Here is an 18212-nt window from a genome sequence, read left to right as displayed (position 1 = left end):
GCAAGAACGTTGGCGATGAGAAATGGGGTGGAAAGATGAAGGGAGACCGCGTGGGAAAGATGAGCAAGGCAGTTCGGCCATCTTGGATGGGGCAACCCTATAACGCCATATCTGGTTATATGAGATCTTAGTAAGCCATTCTGTGCGCGACATGGAAAGGCGCATCGAGCATGCAGAAGATCTCAGCTTTTGATTGGTGAGGATGAACCAAGCGAATGACGACGTAGCCAACTCTACTGTTTCTGTTGACGGGTCCGAGGCAGCTTCAGAGACCGATGCCTCTACAATTAAGACGGAAATCGGGTTAACCCCGGTTGTCGCGTCTGGTGACGCTGAGGAGAACATTGCCTCGGAAAATGAGAGTGCACATGAGAACAACACCATACACCCCTCCTTATTTTTTCCCCCACCGCCGCCCTCTGGCACAATTGCACCAGGTCTGCCAGATGAAGAAGACGATTTCGGGGAGTTTGGCGAATTTCCTTCTACCGTGGGGCATGGCGTCCACAGCCAGTTTGTTACAGCGGACGCCGTGACACCAGATGTGGACGACTTTGGTGATTTTGAAGACTTTGCACACCCTGCAGAATTTATGGCGACACCAGAAACCGTACACGGTTCTGGTCCAGTAGAAGCAGAAGTAGACCTTCCTGGTGATGCCCAGGAGGAACACCGTGTTAGTAGGATACTGGTGAGTTAATTCGGCAGAACTAGAATACTATAGAATCTGCGCGGCTATATTTACCTGTCTTCGTGAACTCATCAAACGATGCTTTCCAAACTCTTAGACGGGTGCACTCAGCGGAATGTCTTTAAAGTCTGGCTCAAACGAGCTGAACGAGCAATTGGCTTTGGTATATCCGATTCCACCAAGTCCTGAAATTGCCACGTTCAATTTGCCCGTTGAATCATTTTTTGAAGAAGACGAACGGAAGCCAGAAGGTGGAGACAGTACAAATAATGGAAAGACGATAGCACCACATTCTGCCTTTCAGAATGAAGCTTGGTATGCCAGTTAGAGTTGGTGGAGAGGAGATTATGATTTCTCACAGATCTCATACTATATCGTGGACTTGATTCTTTCTAGGTACGCGGTATGGAAGAAGCTTTCATCGGACACTGTCTTCACTGAGACGGTGGGCATAAAGTTTCGCTGGAGAAGGTCCCACATCCGCAAGGCGTTTTTGGCTACATGGGATATCAACATCAACGTGGAAGAGGTGTGTTACTACATTTCTCGTGTTGTGCCACCAATACTCAGGTGTGCCTACGGTAGCCATCCGGGGGCCCATTGATATCCGCTCCCGGGCGAGATATTTTGGGCCATGGTACGTCATCAGGACCAGGCCAAGCTACCTCGATAGTAAGACAGCAGTCCCATAACGCGTCGCCTGGAGACAGAGAAAGGAGCAAACTGCCGAAGGACGCTAGAGAATCCGAGCTGGCGGAAGCACGGAAGCTATGCGATATACCGGAAGGTGGCGACAAGAATTCGCTCTATCTTGTTGTTTTGATACTGATCAGAATCGCCCGTTCTTGTATGTTTCCGTTGCTATTTAGATGAAATCCGCAAGAAGAGCGTGGAAGAGCTGGCTGACTTAGTCCAACAGTTAACAGTGTATCACCAGAAAATGCAAGACCAGGCAAATTACTGGCTAGATTCAAAGGAACAGCTCATTATGGACGCCGAGATGCATAACAAAATGATTGCGAGTCTCGTGCAATACGCTCAGCAGCAGCAGACAGCGCCTAAAGGTGACACTAACTTAGATCTATACCACGGACTTACATCTTGCCCCTAACCAAGCATTGGAAATCCCTCAGGTCAACGAAGCGTGTCACCGGGGAAGAAGGGTAAAACATCTGCTAAGCGATAGCGGCGCATACAAGAGCGAAATAGAATCTTATAATACATGGTCGATGGTCGGGTTATGCTTGAGTAGCCTTCTCTAATGGGAGCCGCAGCAGTTGGAATAAACCTTGCATCCTACTTGAATATCTACGCCCGCCCAGTAATGTAATTACATGCCCAGGTCTCCCATATCGCCCAGTCCGACCAGCCATGTGCAGGTAACTCGCAGGGCTAGACGGAGGTCCAAGTATGAACACGTGAGTGACATTGGGAAGGTCCAAACCACGGGCTTCCCACTCTGTCAATGTCAGAAGCTTTGTACGCCCAGAAAGAAAAGACGCGAAAGGCCGATGGTATGACTCTCTAGACGATGATTCTGCTGAGGACGATAGCAGTGACTCTGGTTGAGTGGTAGGGTCCGCCCGAGAAGGCTCAGAGACACGGTTGAAAGCTGCTGATGAAACATTGCTAGCAACATTCCTGACTGCGGTTCCGGGCCCTCCCAGAGTGGATTTCTCATAATCAATTGTGTTCAGTATTCTATCGGCTTTCAACCCAATGGCATTCAATTTCCTAACCAGAGCAGACATGGAAACGGACGTGTGCACGAAGACCAGCCCACTTTGCACCTTCTCCTCATAGCAGATTCGACTGATTGTTTCGATAATTTCGTCTGCTGCATCTGGAAGAGCAGATGCTTCCTCTTCATCGCCTGGATCTGCAGTTTCTGGTCGAGAGCGCGAGCTGGTATCCTGGGATGATTCCAAGGGCTTTACGCCACCGTACATGTCAACCACCAGACAGCGATGGGTTATATTGCTAGGTGCCTTGGATGTTCCGTTCAAGTCTAGTAAAATGGGGGTCTTTAACCACCCTCGCATCAAGGTAAGGTTCCGTCGTAATGGGTTGTTGAGGGTTGCGGAGCAGATAACGACCTGCATTTGCCTCAACATGGGATCTCCTGTCTTTTTGCTCTCCGTCGCCCTTTGGCGGGCTGCCCTCCTCTCCTTGAGGATCGCATCTACTAGCGGCTCTCCCGCCATTGGATGTACAACCTTTTTGAACCTCTCATTAATTGTATCATAGCGTCCGCGGGCTTCCACCAACCGATCGACTTCATCAAGCACCATTGTCTGCAGTCTGCTAACATCAAAAGCGCGGCGATTGTAGAGGGATTGTAAGCGAACCGGGGTTCCGACGATAATGCGCGGTGTCTCAGATCGCAGAAAATTGAACTGGAGGTCTTCATCTACGCCACTCACGACGCACTGGACCAATTTTGAGTGATCCGATGGTGAGACATGTGGGGATAGATCGCGTATCCAGGTTGTGATTTGAACGGCAAGTTCGCGGGTAGGGACTATGACAAGAGTGTGAAGGTATCGTTGGGAGTGCAGAGGTTCGATTGTGTGGGGTGGTCTTGGCTTATCACGTGGAGTGTCGGTATCAACCGTGGCAGGTGTCAGTAAAGGTGGGTGGGACTTGCTGAGAAGGCCTACGACGAGGCCCAAGGTTTTCCCTGCACCAGTAGTGTCTTTCAACATCACGTCGCTGTGGGAAAGCATCGCAGGGAGAAGAGCCCGTTGGCAGGGTGACGCATTGGTTGCATTGAATATACTACCGAGCGTGCGAGTAAGGGACTGTGGGACGCCTAAAGCCGAAAAGCTCATGTGGGTCTGTGGACGAAAGTTAAATAATCAAGCGATCGAATAGAGAGGAATATCTCTTTAATCATACCCCATTATTGACGAGGCCCAAAGTACCAGCGGTCTCTGTTACCACCTTCGGCGTCTCCGTTGCTTGTCCCTTTGCTCCCGTGCCTTTCTTGCCTGCCCACTCCTGTAGGACCCGCTGCTTCTTGAAGTCCAGAAGTTTTGACTTGGAGCCCAAAGTAGCCGTCCGGCCATGTCTTATAGCAGATATTCTACAAGCCTTACATAAAAGTGCCCTGGTGGCCACTCGGGCATGTGATCGAAAGACTAGCATGGAATGTGCCTCGTTGTGCATAGGTCCAAACAAGGTGAAGCAGTTTTGGCTTTCTGTTGAATGAGTCATTTGGCGTTACCATGGCAATTTACACATCGAGGGTCCGAATGAGCAGTCAAGAGCGTCCGACATATGCCATAAAAAAACATTATTGCAAGAATAATTGTCCCCACGCGGCCACCGCTATCTTCGGCCACCACGGCCGGAACCTACAGATGTGTGACATTTCCTGTGTCCTCTTTATTATATACACAAGGAATTCCTTCCAAGGAAAACAACTGACTACCAATATATCCGTTACAAAATCTCATCCGCATAATAAAATACTGTCCCGTCCCAAGCGTCCCATGGACAAACCAGCCAATCCCCTAGTCCACTCAGTAGTCACTGTTCTCTTTTACATCCTCCTCCCGTTCGGCTTTCACGGTGCTTTGAACCTTGGTAGGTTGCTTGCGTCTGCTGATCCAATCTTGTACAAAGATTGATGCCTTCATGAATTTGCGTGCGCTGTATTTCTTGAACAACGAAGAGCATTTTTCCACCATGGACTCATTCTCCAAGAAGGATATCATTAGGTTCACAGCCGGTTCAATCTCTTCTTCTGGGTAACCCGCATAGTACTCCAATTGCGCATCCTATGATGGGGAAAATGAATTAGCAGCGGATAATGGATTCATAAGCAGATGCGGAAAGATCGTACCCATGCGACTCTACCCAACATGCGGCGGGCCAAGGACATGCTTGCGGCAGCTACCTTGGAGGGGACATGGACGAGGAAGCGGTGATCGACAAGGGAGATTTCCATAAGATACTTGGCAACGGTGCGAGTATGGATGTCGTACTGGTCAGCCTTCGAGCATCGACGCAAGAAACTCATGGGGCTAGGGTACTGCAAGGCAAAGTCTAGAACTTGAAGGACGTAGCGTTCAGCTTTGAGAATCTCTTCGTCGGTATAGCCGCCGTCAGCCATGTATATGAAATTTTGGATTGAAGGTGCGACAACCTCTTCATATTTCGCAGCTATAAACAGCGCCGTGACACCCACAAGCTGGAGTTTCACGAGGGAAACAACGCGGAGGGTGAGAAACCTGTCCACAATGTTGACTGCCAGATACAGGGTTTCCGGAAGGAGACGGAATTTGTAGTGAACCTCAATGAGCCAGTCCACAAGAATGCTACGCATGTTCCACTGCAGCTCTTTTTGTTCGTCCATGTAATCTGATCCCGGTAACGTGTCAATCTGCAAAACGATAAAACAAAGTGAAAGAAGGGTCAATCTGATGAGTAATTTTGCAACGCGACAATGACTTTTAAAACCAAGCATCTTACGCACCTCCAATTGTCTCATGTACTCAAAGATTTCATTGACGTACTCAGAAACCATCATAGGATCATTCGCATCATCCGCATCGAATTCCTCCCACGCTGGAGCAGGAGCAGGAGCAGCGGTTTTAGCCTTTTTAGCGACAGGAAGAGCCTCACTAGCGTCAACCATAACATGCTTGGGATTCACATGTGGCACGGGCTCAGCATTGTTCTCTTTCTTGACTAAGTCTTTCACTGGAGGTTCCTGTTTAGCAAGCTTGACGGCCCTGCGAGTCTCGACCTCGCGTTTGACCACCGTGGTTTCCTTGACCTTTTCTTCCACTTCGGGAACCACCGACAAAGCCTTCTTTTGCGTAGGAGCGCGCACAGCACGCTTGGCCGGTTGGACTTGGGTATTCTTCGTATCATTCTTCTACAATTGACCATGTGACGGATTAACGCTTCATGAACGCATCCGAATATCATGCATCGGACAACATGAGGCCACTGTGCATACCACGGCAGCTTGATTCGAGGCCACTTCCCCGAGGGCTGCTCGTTTGGGAACAGCCGTGGTAAGAGTCTTCTTGGTAATCGTTGGCTTCGCAGCTTCTTTGGTTGTGCCGCTGCTTTTGCCTTTAACGGCAGCTCTCGGTTTTGGCACAGCGTTCTCATCGTGCGCCAGCGCTTTCGTGGCCGCAACCCTGCTGCGGGTGGTGCGCTGGACGTGGAGACGCAAAAGTCAGTATCAATATCCACAAATCTACTATCAGATCTCTACCACAATATATGCGATATGCCATATTGAAGATGATACTACATGACTTGGGCCGATAGTGCTTACCTGATTCTGCATCATCTTGAAAAGGGAAGGTCTCAAGAAGAGTATTCAACTCAGCTGCATCACGCGAAGAAATGAAGACCGGCGTCAGTTGAAAAGTTCAAAGCAGGTAAACAACAGCTGGCGCCCAACTTGATGACGGCGATATATTGCTCACAGTCAACTACCCGACCATCGCCCCGTAGGGCCAAGTCCGTGCACAAATTTGAAACCAGGCTGGACAGGACACCCACCTTTACAAGAGCACCAAGCGGAAAGCAGCTTTGGAGCGGGCAGGTGTGTAGATTGCCTTTATGCGCTGCTGGGTGGAAGATGCAGTGTTGCGCAGATATCAAACGCTGAGACCAACGAATCGCACTCAATGAAAAGATAGCGTGGATAGCAAGTACGGCCCCCCAAGACGGCTGCTGGCAACCAATTACTACTTTACGCGAAAGATGAGGAAAGGGCGCGAATGTACAGTTGAGCCTGGGGGGTATAAAAAACGCGAGATTGGCGAACGCGCGGGGCCCAGCTTGAAGGAAAAAGGTTGAAAGTCAGGCAACGCTCGCGTCCGACTTTAAGACATTGCACTAGCCATTTGGTGGCTGGTAGACGCATAGGAGCAACTCATACCGCGCCACACTAGCTGAGGCGCGTGGTTCGGACGATGAACACCTGAAGCTTGTTCCCATTTATGGGCAAATGACGGACGATTTAATCCCCTTGTGTGAAAAGCTGACTAGCTAACTAATAACCACTAGGCCCAATTACATATGCAATACATGACGGTTGGTCAACCGGGTAACTAGCGCCCACCACCACGAGAGAAATCCTACTAGGCCTCTGATTCCGAAGTTCTTGAGTCGGAGGATGTTTCAGATACTCAGGTAAATCGGGAATTAGACTGGGTAATAAGTGTGGGAGAATACAAAGGCAATGCATACCTGCAGCATAGTAGTTGTAGCAATTGCAAGGTGCTCCTTGTGTATTGTTATTGTTGTCGGGAGGGCGAGGTCCTCGGCACCAGAGTGGCATTCTCATGATTGACTTGAGAGTTGCTTGAGTGTTGGGCAGAAGCTTCGAGAGTCGAGGGATCAAGAAAAAGAGGGAAGAGGAAGAGGGGCGTTTGCATCGAAAACCAAGTCGATACAATAGTCATGGGCGTCATGCATTTGGCAACTGCAGAATATTCCACTCATGCAGATGGCCGCAAGGGCAATCATTTCATGGCCGCACGTATTCGACCCGTCCTTTTGTTTATCTTCATGAGGATGATGTCACCATAAATGTGGTTAATTCAAATAGGCTGCAATGCTACAAGGCAGTATTTTCCCACAAACTATGTACACCAGTATTAGGAAACCCCATTACGAAATACTGTCAATGTATGCCAACGGTTCGATCATACGCCTTCCTGGCTCGTTCTATCCGCTGCAGATCCCAAACGCATCTCCTATGTACAAAAAACCTCTGCCATCACACCTACATTTACCATACCAGAAAGCTATCTAAGTCCCCATCATCGTACATCGCACTTCGACTGCGCTCAAACCAAGGCATTCGACGGCTGCGGGTATCTCGAATGCGCCATGTGGGATCTGAGCAAAGGTGTTTTAGCAAAAAGGTTTTTTAAAGTGATCTGGTACAATAGACCGGCAGCCACGTACCAATGAGGCTCTGTGCAGTATCAGTCACTTTCCTCCGAGTTTCAGAGTCCCCAAATGGCTCAACGTCAGATGGCTTCCAATGACGGTCGTTTCCACCTGTGCTAGCAGCATCGTCACACGCGTCAACAAGCTTCATGTAAGTTTCAACGTCCATGCCGCGCTTGTCCTCGCCTTCAAATTCAATAGCCCTACGTCGCATTAGTCGCATCAAACGCCGTCTTTGGGCAGCTGCCTGAAAAACGTCTTGTTCCTTCAACGACTCGTCGATCAGTTTGGACAGAAGTGACGGTTGCTTGATCGGAATTGCTTGCACGGAACGTTTGCGAAATTGATGAGGATTCTGTCGACAATGCTCCACAAGAACATCGACACCTGGAGAAGCGGAAGGTGTGTTTGGCGGAACTGGCGGAGGTAGAAGAAAGGCGATGGAATTCTCATCATCTCCCTTGTCGGTGTCCACCCGTTTGAAGATTTCGTCAATCGAACCATCGGCGTCTAGATCTACAGCAGAATCTATCCTATCAAGTCCCTCCCCTTTTCCACCGCGACCGCTCAGCCAATTCCACTTTTTAATGAAGGATGTCGGGGAGGACTGGAGTCGCCAGCGATCATATTGTGCCTCACCGATGTCGAGTAGTCCCGTGGCTTCAGCACGTGCAATCGCCGAGCTAATGAGATCAGCTAACGGCTCCCCTAAAAGCGACGATATAGTGCCGGTGACGGAATCCTTCTTTAACCGCTCCAAAACGGTGGTCGGAAGTTCAGCGATCTTTTGTGGCAAATATGATTCCAATAAGGTTGGGCGGCGTCCAGGGTCTGTAGGAGTTGTAGGAGCTGAGGCAGGAGCAGGTGACTCTTCTGCAACCGGAACTACGGGAGACGTCTGCTCAGTTTGCTCAATGGTAGACATTTCAGCTGATTCAGCTGGCGTCTTCCGACTCCATATGCGCCAACTAAATTGAACAGAAATATGGGTCTTTAATTGATTGAAGTAACAGGGTTATGTGACTGGCCCTTGCTATCCATGGCTACGGGATCCAAGAGATAACATAGACCATAACAGGCTATCATCTACAAATTCGTATTTCAACTTACCTGGCGTTTTCCAGCCTAAAAAGCGATTCTCCCGTCTGGGCAAGGTGTGAAACGGCTTGCCAAGCTAGCGAGACATCTTCTTTTGATGCTTTGCCAAAGTATCCCTTCCACAATTTGCGGAAAGCGCCTGGCGATGTCGGGTCCTTGCGATCCTTGCTCTCCGTTGAGGACGGGTTTCCCACAGTTTCAGTCGCCTTCACATCCGGCATTCTGGACGAACCGAGAATAGAAGGAATTAGGAAGCGTTGTGGGCAGGCCGAATGGCCGCGCTATGGTGGAGCCCTTGCGACGACGTAGCCTCGAAACGATGGAAAGGGAATTATGTTGCTTGCGTGGTGCCACCACCGGAGTGGCCCTTCTTTTAATCTTTGGCGCACGATACTTGCGAATGGTAGTGCCAGGGGAACCCGTGCGTGCAGATATAAAAAATCACAAGGACGACGCTACGGCGATAGCTCGCGATTGCAGGAGAACAAAAAAAAAGGACAGGGTCAAAGGGAAGAAAGAGGTGAGCAGCTGCGAATTGCTTACTCTACAACGTGCACAAGCCCCTTCATGTCCAACATTTCCCTTATCGTCCAGTCACGCAACGTAAATGGCACAGTTACTGAACAAGTGGCACTAGCACAAAGTGTCCCCTGTGCGTTGAGGGGCGAAAGGGCTGCAGAGTGTGCCGTTCTGTTCGCAAAGGAAACACACGGCGACTATCGCTCGGACGAATTTTCGGAAAGCACAACCCTTGACATGTATCCATTGCAATGGATGATCGGCGCATTGACATATGCCAAACGATGTTGAATCTCACATGGTTAAACGTGATGATCGGGCTTAGCAGTGATTATAATAGCATGGCGGAGGGGACAAGAACTTGATCGACCAACAATTTGCCGCTGCCAAGGGCTGGAGATATTTGGCGGGCCACTTTATCCCGCTGTATATGGTCTACCTTGGTAAGATGCATCACACGATCCCATACAGAACTTCTCCGTGACGATCATAGCCACCTCATACGAACATGTTAGCGAGACCACCGTATGATCTCTCCAAGCTCGATGCACAGTCATCCTTGTGGTCAACGTCGCATCCCACATGCAGTTTTACTCCACAAGCGCCTTGGACAACTCTTTCTAGTGGCAAAGGAGCAAGGTCTAATTATTGTGGGCATTCTCGTGCAACCCATTTTGCTAGCCAAGCTCCTGAGTCCGCAGAAGAGGAAACTTCCCCTTTGAGGTAAAAAATGGTGACAACCTTGAGCTTGTATATATCTGGCTCTTGTAAGGTTACGGCAACAAATAAATGTTTGTTAATAGCAGCTCCTCAGTTTGAGTGCAAAAAAAAAGTACCTGGCAGCCAGCTTGATTGCTATGATCAAACGCCAAAGGCTGGTAGAGCACAAGTCCACTTCACTCTGATATCGACATGCTCAACTGCCAACGATGAGCTTTGGAAGAATGATCAACCTCAGACTAGCATAAGGACGTCAATTGCCTGCACCAATTTTGGCAAAATTGGTATTGCTGTTTCCTGAATCAGACAACCGCTGATGCAAAGGCACTGCAACGCATAGACTTTAAAATACACAGGATGGGGCATGCCGTTAATGAGTATCACATTCCAGCTCTTTTTAGTCATGGGGTATGTCACATCTGTCTTCACGGCCAGGATACTGCTCACTCCTGGACGGCTAATAATGCAATCTTGCGAGAATGTTGAACAAGCTATCAAGTTCTTCGCCGGTGATTTAAACTTGGCTGATTTACAATTCACTTGAATGGTGGCCAATTACCCAAAGCACACAATGATTCTAACAAAACTCCAACATAGTAGTAAGGCAAAAATGAACCCTTTATGCAGCAGGAGTGAAAAAAAAAAAACATAAAAGTCCCTGCAATACATATCCCGACAAAGATCGTCCCAAAATCTATCTTCAAATAATCTATTGTCTGCGCTCTCCTTCATTCTCCTGAGCATCGTCGCCACCATACTCGTATCCAACCACACGCCCCTGCGCCGGTGGCCTAGGATAATACCCAAAAACAGCTTGCTGGGCGTGTGCTGGTGCACGACCTTGTGCAGCCGCATACATGGCCTGCTGCTGCTGCGCATAGCGTGGATCGTGCATGTACCGGGGATCATACCCTTGTGGCTGTGGTTGAGTTCGAGCCTGCGGATGGCCCTGCACGTACCCGTACCCGGCAGGAGCGGCAGGCCTATGGCCTTGTGGATGGTACCCTCCTGGCGCAGACCCGTATGCTGATGATGCGGCACTACGGAGAGTGTCAACATCATTCGGGTATCGTTGAGAACCGCCATTCGCCGCCGCCGGCGGTCCTCCAGCTTGTGGGGGGCGTGGCCCTTGTTGGTGATGTTGGTGGAGTTGGTGTTGCTGTTGGTGCTGTTGTTGTAGTAGCAATTGTTGCTGCTGTCGTTGTTGAGCATAGTACGCGGCATATCGAGGATCCGCCGCATAGCGTGGGTCGACAGGTGAACCTGCCCGTGCATAGTACTGTTGTTGCTGCTGTTGCTGCTGGGCGATGTACTGTGCATATCTTGGATCTGCAGCCATTGCCTGTTGTTGGGCATAGTATTGCTGCTCTTGGGGTGTCATTGGTCGGTGCGGATGTTGCTGCTGATACGCATGTTGATGCTGCTGATGTTGAGGGGGGTGTTCCCCAGCTGTTCGTCGTTGCTGAGCCGGCGATCCTGCTGGACTTCCACCAGGACGCGGAGATACTGGTGCAGAGCTATTACTGGAAGATAATGACGACGCATTTGATACCGTTCGGATCGGATGCACAGTTGGCTGCTGAGAGGCTTCGTACTGTGGCACTTCCGGTAACTTCGCGGTCGGAACAGGGCCGGACGGCGATTTGGGCAGGTGTTGTGCGTCTCTATTGTCTGATGGCACAAGGTTGGGCTGATTTCCCAGGCGTTGGTGTTGCGATGCCGCTGCAACTTTAGGTGGGGAACCACCGCCATTGGCCAATTCAGCGGTGTCTTGTACGGAGAGCACTTGCATCTGGCCAACGATCGACTCCGTAGGACCATTGGCAACAGCAGCCGCAGGTTGATTTGAGAAAGAAGGATGCGACTCGCCACTCAATGGTGGTTCGCGAAGGCCACTGCCATCCATACCACCCTCTCTCCCCCCAGCATCACTTTCATTCTTTGGTCGCTCCTTCTCTTTCAGATGATAAAGGACGCACCCTCTCTTCCGTCGCTCTATCACCACAAACAGGCCTCTGTCGCGGCCAGTTAATAGCCTCATGCCAATATCGCCAGATCCCGTTGCCCCATCTACGGTCAAGGTCTGGAGTAATTTAGCGGTTCGCCAATCCACTACTTCCACACCACTTCGCCCAACTCCTATGACCCAATCGACCGGTCGTAGAACAAGCTCTGCAGGCGTTTCCCTCCACATTACACCGTCTTTCCATCCGCCAACGCCACTGCCCATCATGGGCTGCCCGAAGAGGTCCACGACTCGTGTCAGTCGATGATAAGTCCCCAGGAAATACCGATCCACACGCATTCCCGCGCTTGCGCTTCCAGCTCGCATGGTTGATGCACCCGCAACCGCAGCGAGTTTCCGATTTACAGTAACGGCTGCATTCCGAGTGAGCGTCCTAAGCTCATTCCGTTTTGCCTCCGAAAATGGAATCTGAACAAAAGTCTGCCATCGAGCTTTACCCTTTCCGGCCTTTTCTCGGAAATCGCGCTGCACATCGATTTCTTTGACGCGACTATCGTCCACATTCACCAAGTTTGCTTCAGAAGAGTAGCCTAAAAAGATTTCCCGTACGACCAGTCCATCATGCAGTAGTTGCATAAATTTAGGCCCTTCTGGCAACCAGAAAGCTTTCAGCTTCATGAATTTCAGATATGGCTCTTTTGCCCATTCAAACATTATAATATCTTGCCGGAACAAGACCGCCATGAAAATCGACGTCTCAGTTTGCTGTACTTTGAAGGCCTTCGAGTCCTTAGTCCCTGGGATTTTGATATAGTCGCTTGCCCATCTCGTTACTAACACAGCCTCATCCTCAATCACGTTTGCATGAAGTGCGCGGTACATGTCCTCATCAGCATCCGACACGGCGGGTGAAGACGGCGTTTGTGAGGTATTTGTCGGTTGTCTACCAGCAGCGCTGCTGAGAGACTCAACAGAAGCCATGTTCATTTTGGCGAGCTGCTGCGGGCTTGTACCTTGAAGGTATCTGATCAACTTTCGGAGAGATGGGAGCTTGTATTGCCTGATGTGATCATGCTTTCCGGACAAGGCAACCATAACGCCGTAATCCTCCAGTACTTCGATTTGTTTGAATCGGGTATTACGTATCAAGGGGACAAGCTCCTGGTTTTCCTGGGGTTGAGATAAATCAATGAAGAACAATCCTTTCTCTCCACCAACAAGCACGTATTGCTTGTCAAGCATGTCCGCTGTCAAAATCTCAATTCGCATTAGACCTCCGATAGCCATAGGTTTCAATATACGGGCCGCAGGATTCGATATGCTATCCACAAACTTTGGGAAATCGGCGATGGGAAGTACAGTTGAGGGTGTTGGTACCGGTGACTAATTTGATCCAGCAAATATCAAGACGTGTCTTTGAGAATAGAAGAATTTCGGAAGATTTTTAACTTACCGCAACGGCTGCAACTTGCATTTGATGTTGCTGCACCTGCTGAGCAGTTTGCTTAGCCTGTTTCGCTTGCTTGATTGTCTCAGCCACAATCTTCGATGGGACTTCTTCCTTTTTCTCCTCTTCTTCTTCCTCATCCTCAACATCATACCCGGCCTTACGCTTTTCCCGTGCTATTCTAGCCTTCGCTACCAGGTCACTCAGAATCTTTTGTCGTGGAAGGCCTCGAGCCTTTGCCAAAAACGGGTGCTGCAAAAGCTGTGCTGCTGATGGACGTTTCACCGGGTCTTTTATCAGACAAGCTGCAATAAAATCTTGAAATGTTTTTGACCAATTTTTAGGTTTTGCCAATCCAAGATCTGAATTCGGAATTAAGTACAGTGCTCGCATAGGATGGATATCGGAGAGTGGCGGATTTTTCTCTGCAATTTCAATGGCCGTAATGCCAATGGACCAAATGTCTGCCTTTGCATCGTATGACGCGGTATTATGTGTTGCACTCTCAGGGTCTGTCATAATGACTTCCGGAGCCATCCAATATCTAGTGGATGATAGATGTAAATGTCCTTTGCCTGTAACTTACATGGTCAGTGCAACAAGTCCACTTACGGAGTTCCGATAAATGTTCGTGCCCGGCCACCAACATTGTTCAACTTGGCGGACACCCCGAAATCCGCTACATATCATAATTATCAGGATTAGCAAAGTTTTGAGACAGTTCCAAACGCGCTATCTTCATACCGAGCTTGCATTCCCCGTTCTCGGTTAGAAGTACGTTGCCTGCCTTGATATCTCGATGAATTAGAGCCACTTGGTTATGCAGATAGTCCAATCCCTAGAGAAAATTGTCAAAGTGTGCACATATAGGCTTGTTGGTTGAGCAGAAAAAGGTACGTACTGTCACGGATTCGTAAAGAATAGATGCAATTTGGTCTTCGGACAGCGGTTTCCTCAGGGCTGCACACACATGACACATCTTTAGGGTGCACGTGCCAGTATGCATATGGGCGACCCCTTGCACGTACCGCGATATAAAGAGTCAAGTGCTCCACCTCCACAAAACTCCATACAAATCTAATCAATGCGACGATTAGTCCACGTCCAATCTCAAAAAGGTTGAGAGTCGTCGACGCACCCATAAATCCAACCCTTTTAGAAAGCATCCCATATATTTTGTGACATTTGGGTGTTCGCATGCCTTCAGAATCTCCATCTCTAAAAGCGTTTCTCGAAGCTCATCTTCCTTAAGAAAAACGACCTTTACAGCGGAAATCTCGCCGGTTGCCAGTAATCGGCCCTAACAAAGACACAAGACTGTAAGCACCATAACACGCAACATAAGAACATGTCTTCAAAACCGCAGAATTTTAATCCAAGCTGCATAATTACGGCTAATACTACGCCAAAATGGAAGTGCTATCTATCTCCTCCCCATGCACCAGGTCACTTTGGGTTCACCAACGCGATGAATGTCAAGCCCAGCAAGCGTCAAAGTCCAATTTATCTCATTCAGGCCTTCCGCCGTGGTGCGTCTGCAAAAAAGTTACCTTATATACATAACCATAATTGCCCTTTCCTATTGTTTCCAACAACTCCACCTGGCCTCGTGGCGAAGGTGTCCGAAGGAGAATTGGAAATTTCTTGCCGTACTGCTGAACAGACATCCCTGTGCCACACAACTATACAAAATCCAAAAGGCGGACCGGCCGCACACCGTTCTGGAGTCTAACCACAATATACAGAAATCCGTTGGATCAGCGTCGATTCCCAATGATTGCTGAACCGCCGCCAGCAGCGGGGATCTTGCCAGAGACGAGACAAAGGAAGCGCTACCCAAAGCGTATGTAGCAGCGGAGGTGGGGCAGACTGACACTGGGTCTGAGGCGGGAAGCAACAGGGCGTGAAGGTTGCTGGATGGGCAGCCGCGGTCGTCCGTGACCGTGGTCTCAAACGGTTGGGCGCGGCGCATGGATGTGGCTTAGCATAATGAGCCAAGCAGTGTGACACAAGATCAAACCTTGGTTGCGACCGAACCTGTCGGCTAGCCGGAACTTGAGATATATGGAGCGAGTTAAACGTTGCATGTCCACGCCAGAAAGCACCCCGTCGTAAGAAGCGAGCAACAAGTAATGCGGAGCATCGTATACTTTCCGGAGTGTCAAGATATATGTCGATTATACCTGAATCGTTGGGTTGGGGATTCATTCCATAATCTGTACTCGCTCCTGCGGAGGATTGAGTTGGAGGAGCTGACTGTATGCATTATGGGGAATTTTGTCTGGAACGAAGGCAGGTGCAAAGTCCCTTGAGTGTAACTCGACAAGGTGACATTATTGCATTACGTAATGCTTCTGCCGACTAGATGCGCAGCCGGTGACGGCAGATAATCATCGCATTTGAAAGTCGTACTGCTTTCTGAACTCACAATGTCACCCGTTAAGAAGGACATACATAGCGGGCCGTCCAATTTCCTGACTCCAAAACAATCTGAAAAAAGTGATGGATTCCAAGAGAAGTTGACCCCACTACCGAACGTCGTTGATACTACGTTCAGCGAGCCGAACCCGCCGAAACCACAAGATTCTGAGCAAATCGATCCTCCCGCGCGCGAGTTTTACACCGCAGATATGCACTCTTCTGTTCTTAACAATCTTTTTGGACAAGCCCTGAAGTTGCTTCACGTCGCCGCAGCCTTCGCGCCGGCAGCTTTCGTTAAAAATCCTGGAGCAGCACTGAAGAATGGAGCTGGGTCGGGTGCAGGCGTACGAGGGGGACAAGGTGGAATGTCGACTAACAATTTGAAGACGTTTTTGCTGCAGCAGCGCCAGAAAACGAGGGCAGGGTCTGCAGATAATCCAACCACGAGTAGCGTCCCTGTAGTAAACCGAAGATTTCTAGAGGGAACTGGAGGACCGCCGATTAGAAACAAAAAGGTTCAGATGCTAAGAGTCATGCATGCTAAAGAGGATGCTGAAAGTGGGTGCCGGATGTTCTATAAGAATCCGCATCGAAGAGTTGCGACTCACCTCTGATGACAGTGTACAAACAACCGGTTGGTCAGCTTTGGACAGACTACTTTGCCGTGCGTCCGACCACCATGTCTGGCTGGAATTCTGTAATTGAGGAGCGTATTGCGCTCGCGCGGCGTAATGGCGAATTTGACAATCTCCAGGGACGAGGAAAACCGCTGGATTTGGATGCGGACGATCACAAGAACCCGTTCATCACGCCTACTGAATTTTTCATGCACCGAATGATTAAGGCACAGGGCCACGTTCCTCCCTGGATAGATTTGGGAAAAGAGATTGAAGAGGACATCGAAAAGATGCGGGCAGAATTGAGGGACGTGTGGAGAACTTACGTTGAAGGTGTGACAAATGTGTCCAATGGAAAGAAAACATATTTTGAAGAAAAAGGAAGGAAATGGGCAGAACTGAGATGTTCAGAAATCAATGCGAAGATACGAAGATTCAATGTGGAGGCTCCGAGAGGCATTCCGCAAAAGTTTCAAGTTGATGTAAATGATGAACTTCTAAAAGGGGCGGGGAGTATGCCAGTTTCCTGCTGACTGATCTAGTGACTATGGATGAGCACACTGGACCGTGGTCTGAGGATGAAATTTGATTGTAACATCATATCTTCCACATGTTTCTTCGATATGCAGGATGGGTACGCGGGACATGCAACATTCCTCAGTACAGTATTAAGAATGAGAGGCCATGAGGGGCAATGCATGCAAAGTTTTATTTTGTGTATAGTAAGGTAGAATAGGCGACTTAGCCTAGAAGCTCTCTCAATTTTTCCCCCAGAGGTGCACCTGAATTGGGGTTCTGTCCTGTAATTAACCGCCCATCAACCACAACATGAGCCTCCCAATCTTTGGCCGCCTTTTCGTACTTTGCACCAGCAGATTTAAGAGCATTCTCCAGCAGGAATGGCATGACTGGCGACAACTGAGAAAGGCAGTTCTTGTGAGATGAGGAAAGAAGTCATGAGGATGGGTAATATGGTACGCACCTGAACAGCGTCCTCCTCAGAGTTAGAAAATGAGGTGACACGCTTTCCTTTCACGAGGGAATCGCCGTTGGATAGCTTTATGTTGACGATGGCTGCGGGACCGTGACACACAGCTGCCACTACCCCGTTGTTTTCGTACACCTTTGCCGCGAGCTGAAGAGATGGAACAAAGGTGAACAGATCAAACATGGGTCCTGTAAGCGAATCATGTAAGTATTAGATTTCATTCAGTTCAAACTGTGATTCCACGGTCCCAGATTTCTCACCATGTCCGCCCGGGAAAAATACTGCATCAAACTCATTTGCTCTAGCGAGAATATCTTCCACTTTGACCGTCTCCTTGACCCCTTTCTGGGCTACAGGATCGTTCAAAAATTTGATACACTCTTCATCCTTTGCGAACGCTTCTGCGCTTGATGGGTCCAAGGGAGTTTCACCACCGAGAGGAGAAGCCCAGGTGATGTTGTAATGAGGAGCAAGGATGTTGTATGGGTGGGCAACCTCAGGGAGATACCATCCAGTTTTCTTTCCCGTCTAATAGAACCATTAGTGCTGCCGGTATGGCAGGGACATAACAACTCATGTACGTACATTGCCAAGCTGGGAATGAGACGTGAGAACAAATACAATGTTTTTCTTGCCGGCCATGGTTGCGACGAGCTCAAATGCGGGTGGTCAAAGCGTGCTGTGGCTTTTATACCAATCAAAGGAGAGACGCGATCGAAGGGAAACGCGTCATGGAATGACAAATCATGGCGGAAAAAGGGATTTTGGAACGACCGCCAGTTGGCCCACGTACGACAGCAACGACAACCCCATGTCCC

At 49.3% G+C, this 18212-nt stretch overlaps 7 protein-coding genes across 7 annotated transcripts; 2 read left to right on the top strand and 5 right to left on the bottom strand.

Moving 5' to 3' along the window:
- The first annotated feature begins 159 nt into the window (after nt 1-159).
- Nucleotides 160-2016, top strand: SPPG_05678 (uncharacterized protein). The gene is made up of 6 exons (XM_016753888.1): nt 160-691; nt 789-1006; nt 1088-1220; nt 1277-1478; nt 1561-1755; nt 1825-2016. The coding sequence occupies exons 1-6, from the start codon at nt 203-205 to the stop codon at nt 1875-1877; spliced, it is 1290 nt and encodes a 429-aa protein (XP_016607477.1). The 5' UTR covers nt 160-202; the 3' UTR covers nt 1878-2016.
- SPPG_05677 (uncharacterized protein) lies at nt 1643-3857 on the bottom strand. Its single transcript, XM_016753887.1, has 2 exons — nt 3590-3857; nt 1643-3528 (listed from the first exon to the last, which is right to left on the bottom strand). The coding sequence occupies exons 1-2, from the start codon at nt 3836-3838 to the stop codon at nt 1930-1932; spliced, it is 1848 nt and encodes a 615-aa protein (XP_016607476.1). The 5' UTR covers nt 3839-3857; the 3' UTR covers nt 1643-1929.
- Nucleotides 3858-4054: 197 nt separating this feature from the next.
- SPPG_05676 (uncharacterized protein) lies at nt 4055-6515 on the bottom strand. Its single transcript, XM_016753886.1, has 6 exons — nt 6218-6515; nt 5988-6041; nt 5661-5864; nt 5172-5576; nt 4539-5078; nt 4055-4473 (listed from the first exon to the last, which is right to left on the bottom strand). The coding sequence occupies exons 2-6, from the start codon at nt 6000-6002 to the stop codon at nt 4216-4218; spliced, it is 1422 nt and encodes a 473-aa protein (XP_016607475.1). The 5' UTR covers nt 6003-6041; nt 6218-6515; the 3' UTR covers nt 4055-4215.
- Nucleotides 6516-7244: 729 nt separating this feature from the next.
- Nucleotides 7245-9299, bottom strand: SPPG_05675 (uncharacterized protein). The gene is made up of 3 exons (XM_016753885.1): nt 8729-9299; nt 7634-8586; nt 7245-7564 (listed from the first exon to the last, which is right to left on the bottom strand). The coding sequence occupies exons 1-3, from the start codon at nt 8935-8937 to the stop codon at nt 7455-7457; spliced, it is 1272 nt and encodes a 423-aa protein (XP_016607474.1). The 5' UTR covers nt 8938-9299; the 3' UTR covers nt 7245-7454.
- A 1046-nt stretch (nt 9300-10345) lies between these two features.
- Nucleotides 10346-15297, bottom strand: SPPG_05674 (STE/STE20 protein kinase). Its single transcript, XM_016753884.1, has 8 exons — nt 14919-15297; nt 14507-14668; nt 14397-14445; nt 14270-14328; nt 14113-14206; nt 13981-14047; nt 13375-13912; nt 10346-13304 (listed from the first exon to the last, which is right to left on the bottom strand). Exons 1-8 carry the CDS (start codon nt 15033-15035, stop codon nt 10665-10667), a joined length of 3726 nt encoding a protein of 1241 aa, XP_016607473.1. The 5' UTR covers nt 15036-15297; the 3' UTR covers nt 10346-10664.
- Nucleotides 15298-15407: 110 nt separating this feature from the next.
- Nucleotides 15408-17278, top strand: SPPG_05673 (uncharacterized protein). The gene is made up of 2 exons (XM_016753883.1): nt 15408-16347; nt 16410-17278. Exons 1-2 carry the CDS (start codon nt 15798-15800, stop codon nt 16937-16939), a joined length of 1080 nt encoding a protein of 359 aa, XP_016607472.1. The 5' UTR covers nt 15408-15797; the 3' UTR covers nt 16940-17278.
- On the bottom strand, nt 17052-18084 carry SPPG_05672 (uncharacterized protein). The gene is made up of 4 exons (XM_016753882.1): nt 17980-18084; nt 17655-17922; nt 17389-17582; nt 17052-17324 (listed from the first exon to the last, which is right to left on the bottom strand). The coding sequence occupies exons 1-4, from the start codon at nt 18034-18036 to the stop codon at nt 17148-17150; spliced, it is 696 nt and encodes a 231-aa protein (XP_016607471.1). The 5' UTR covers nt 18037-18084; the 3' UTR covers nt 17052-17147.
- Nucleotides 18085-18212: the final 128 nt, after the last annotated feature.

This window comes from Spizellomyces punctatus (genome assembly GCF_000182565.1).
Source record: "Spizellomyces punctatus DAOM BR117 chromosome Unknown supercont1.9, whole genome shotgun sequence".
NCBI classification, from domain to species: domain Eukaryota; kingdom Fungi; phylum Chytridiomycota; class Chytridiomycetes; order Spizellomycetales; family Spizellomycetaceae; genus Spizellomyces; species Spizellomyces punctatus.
This window is presented reverse-complemented; position numbering and strand designations above follow the sequence as displayed.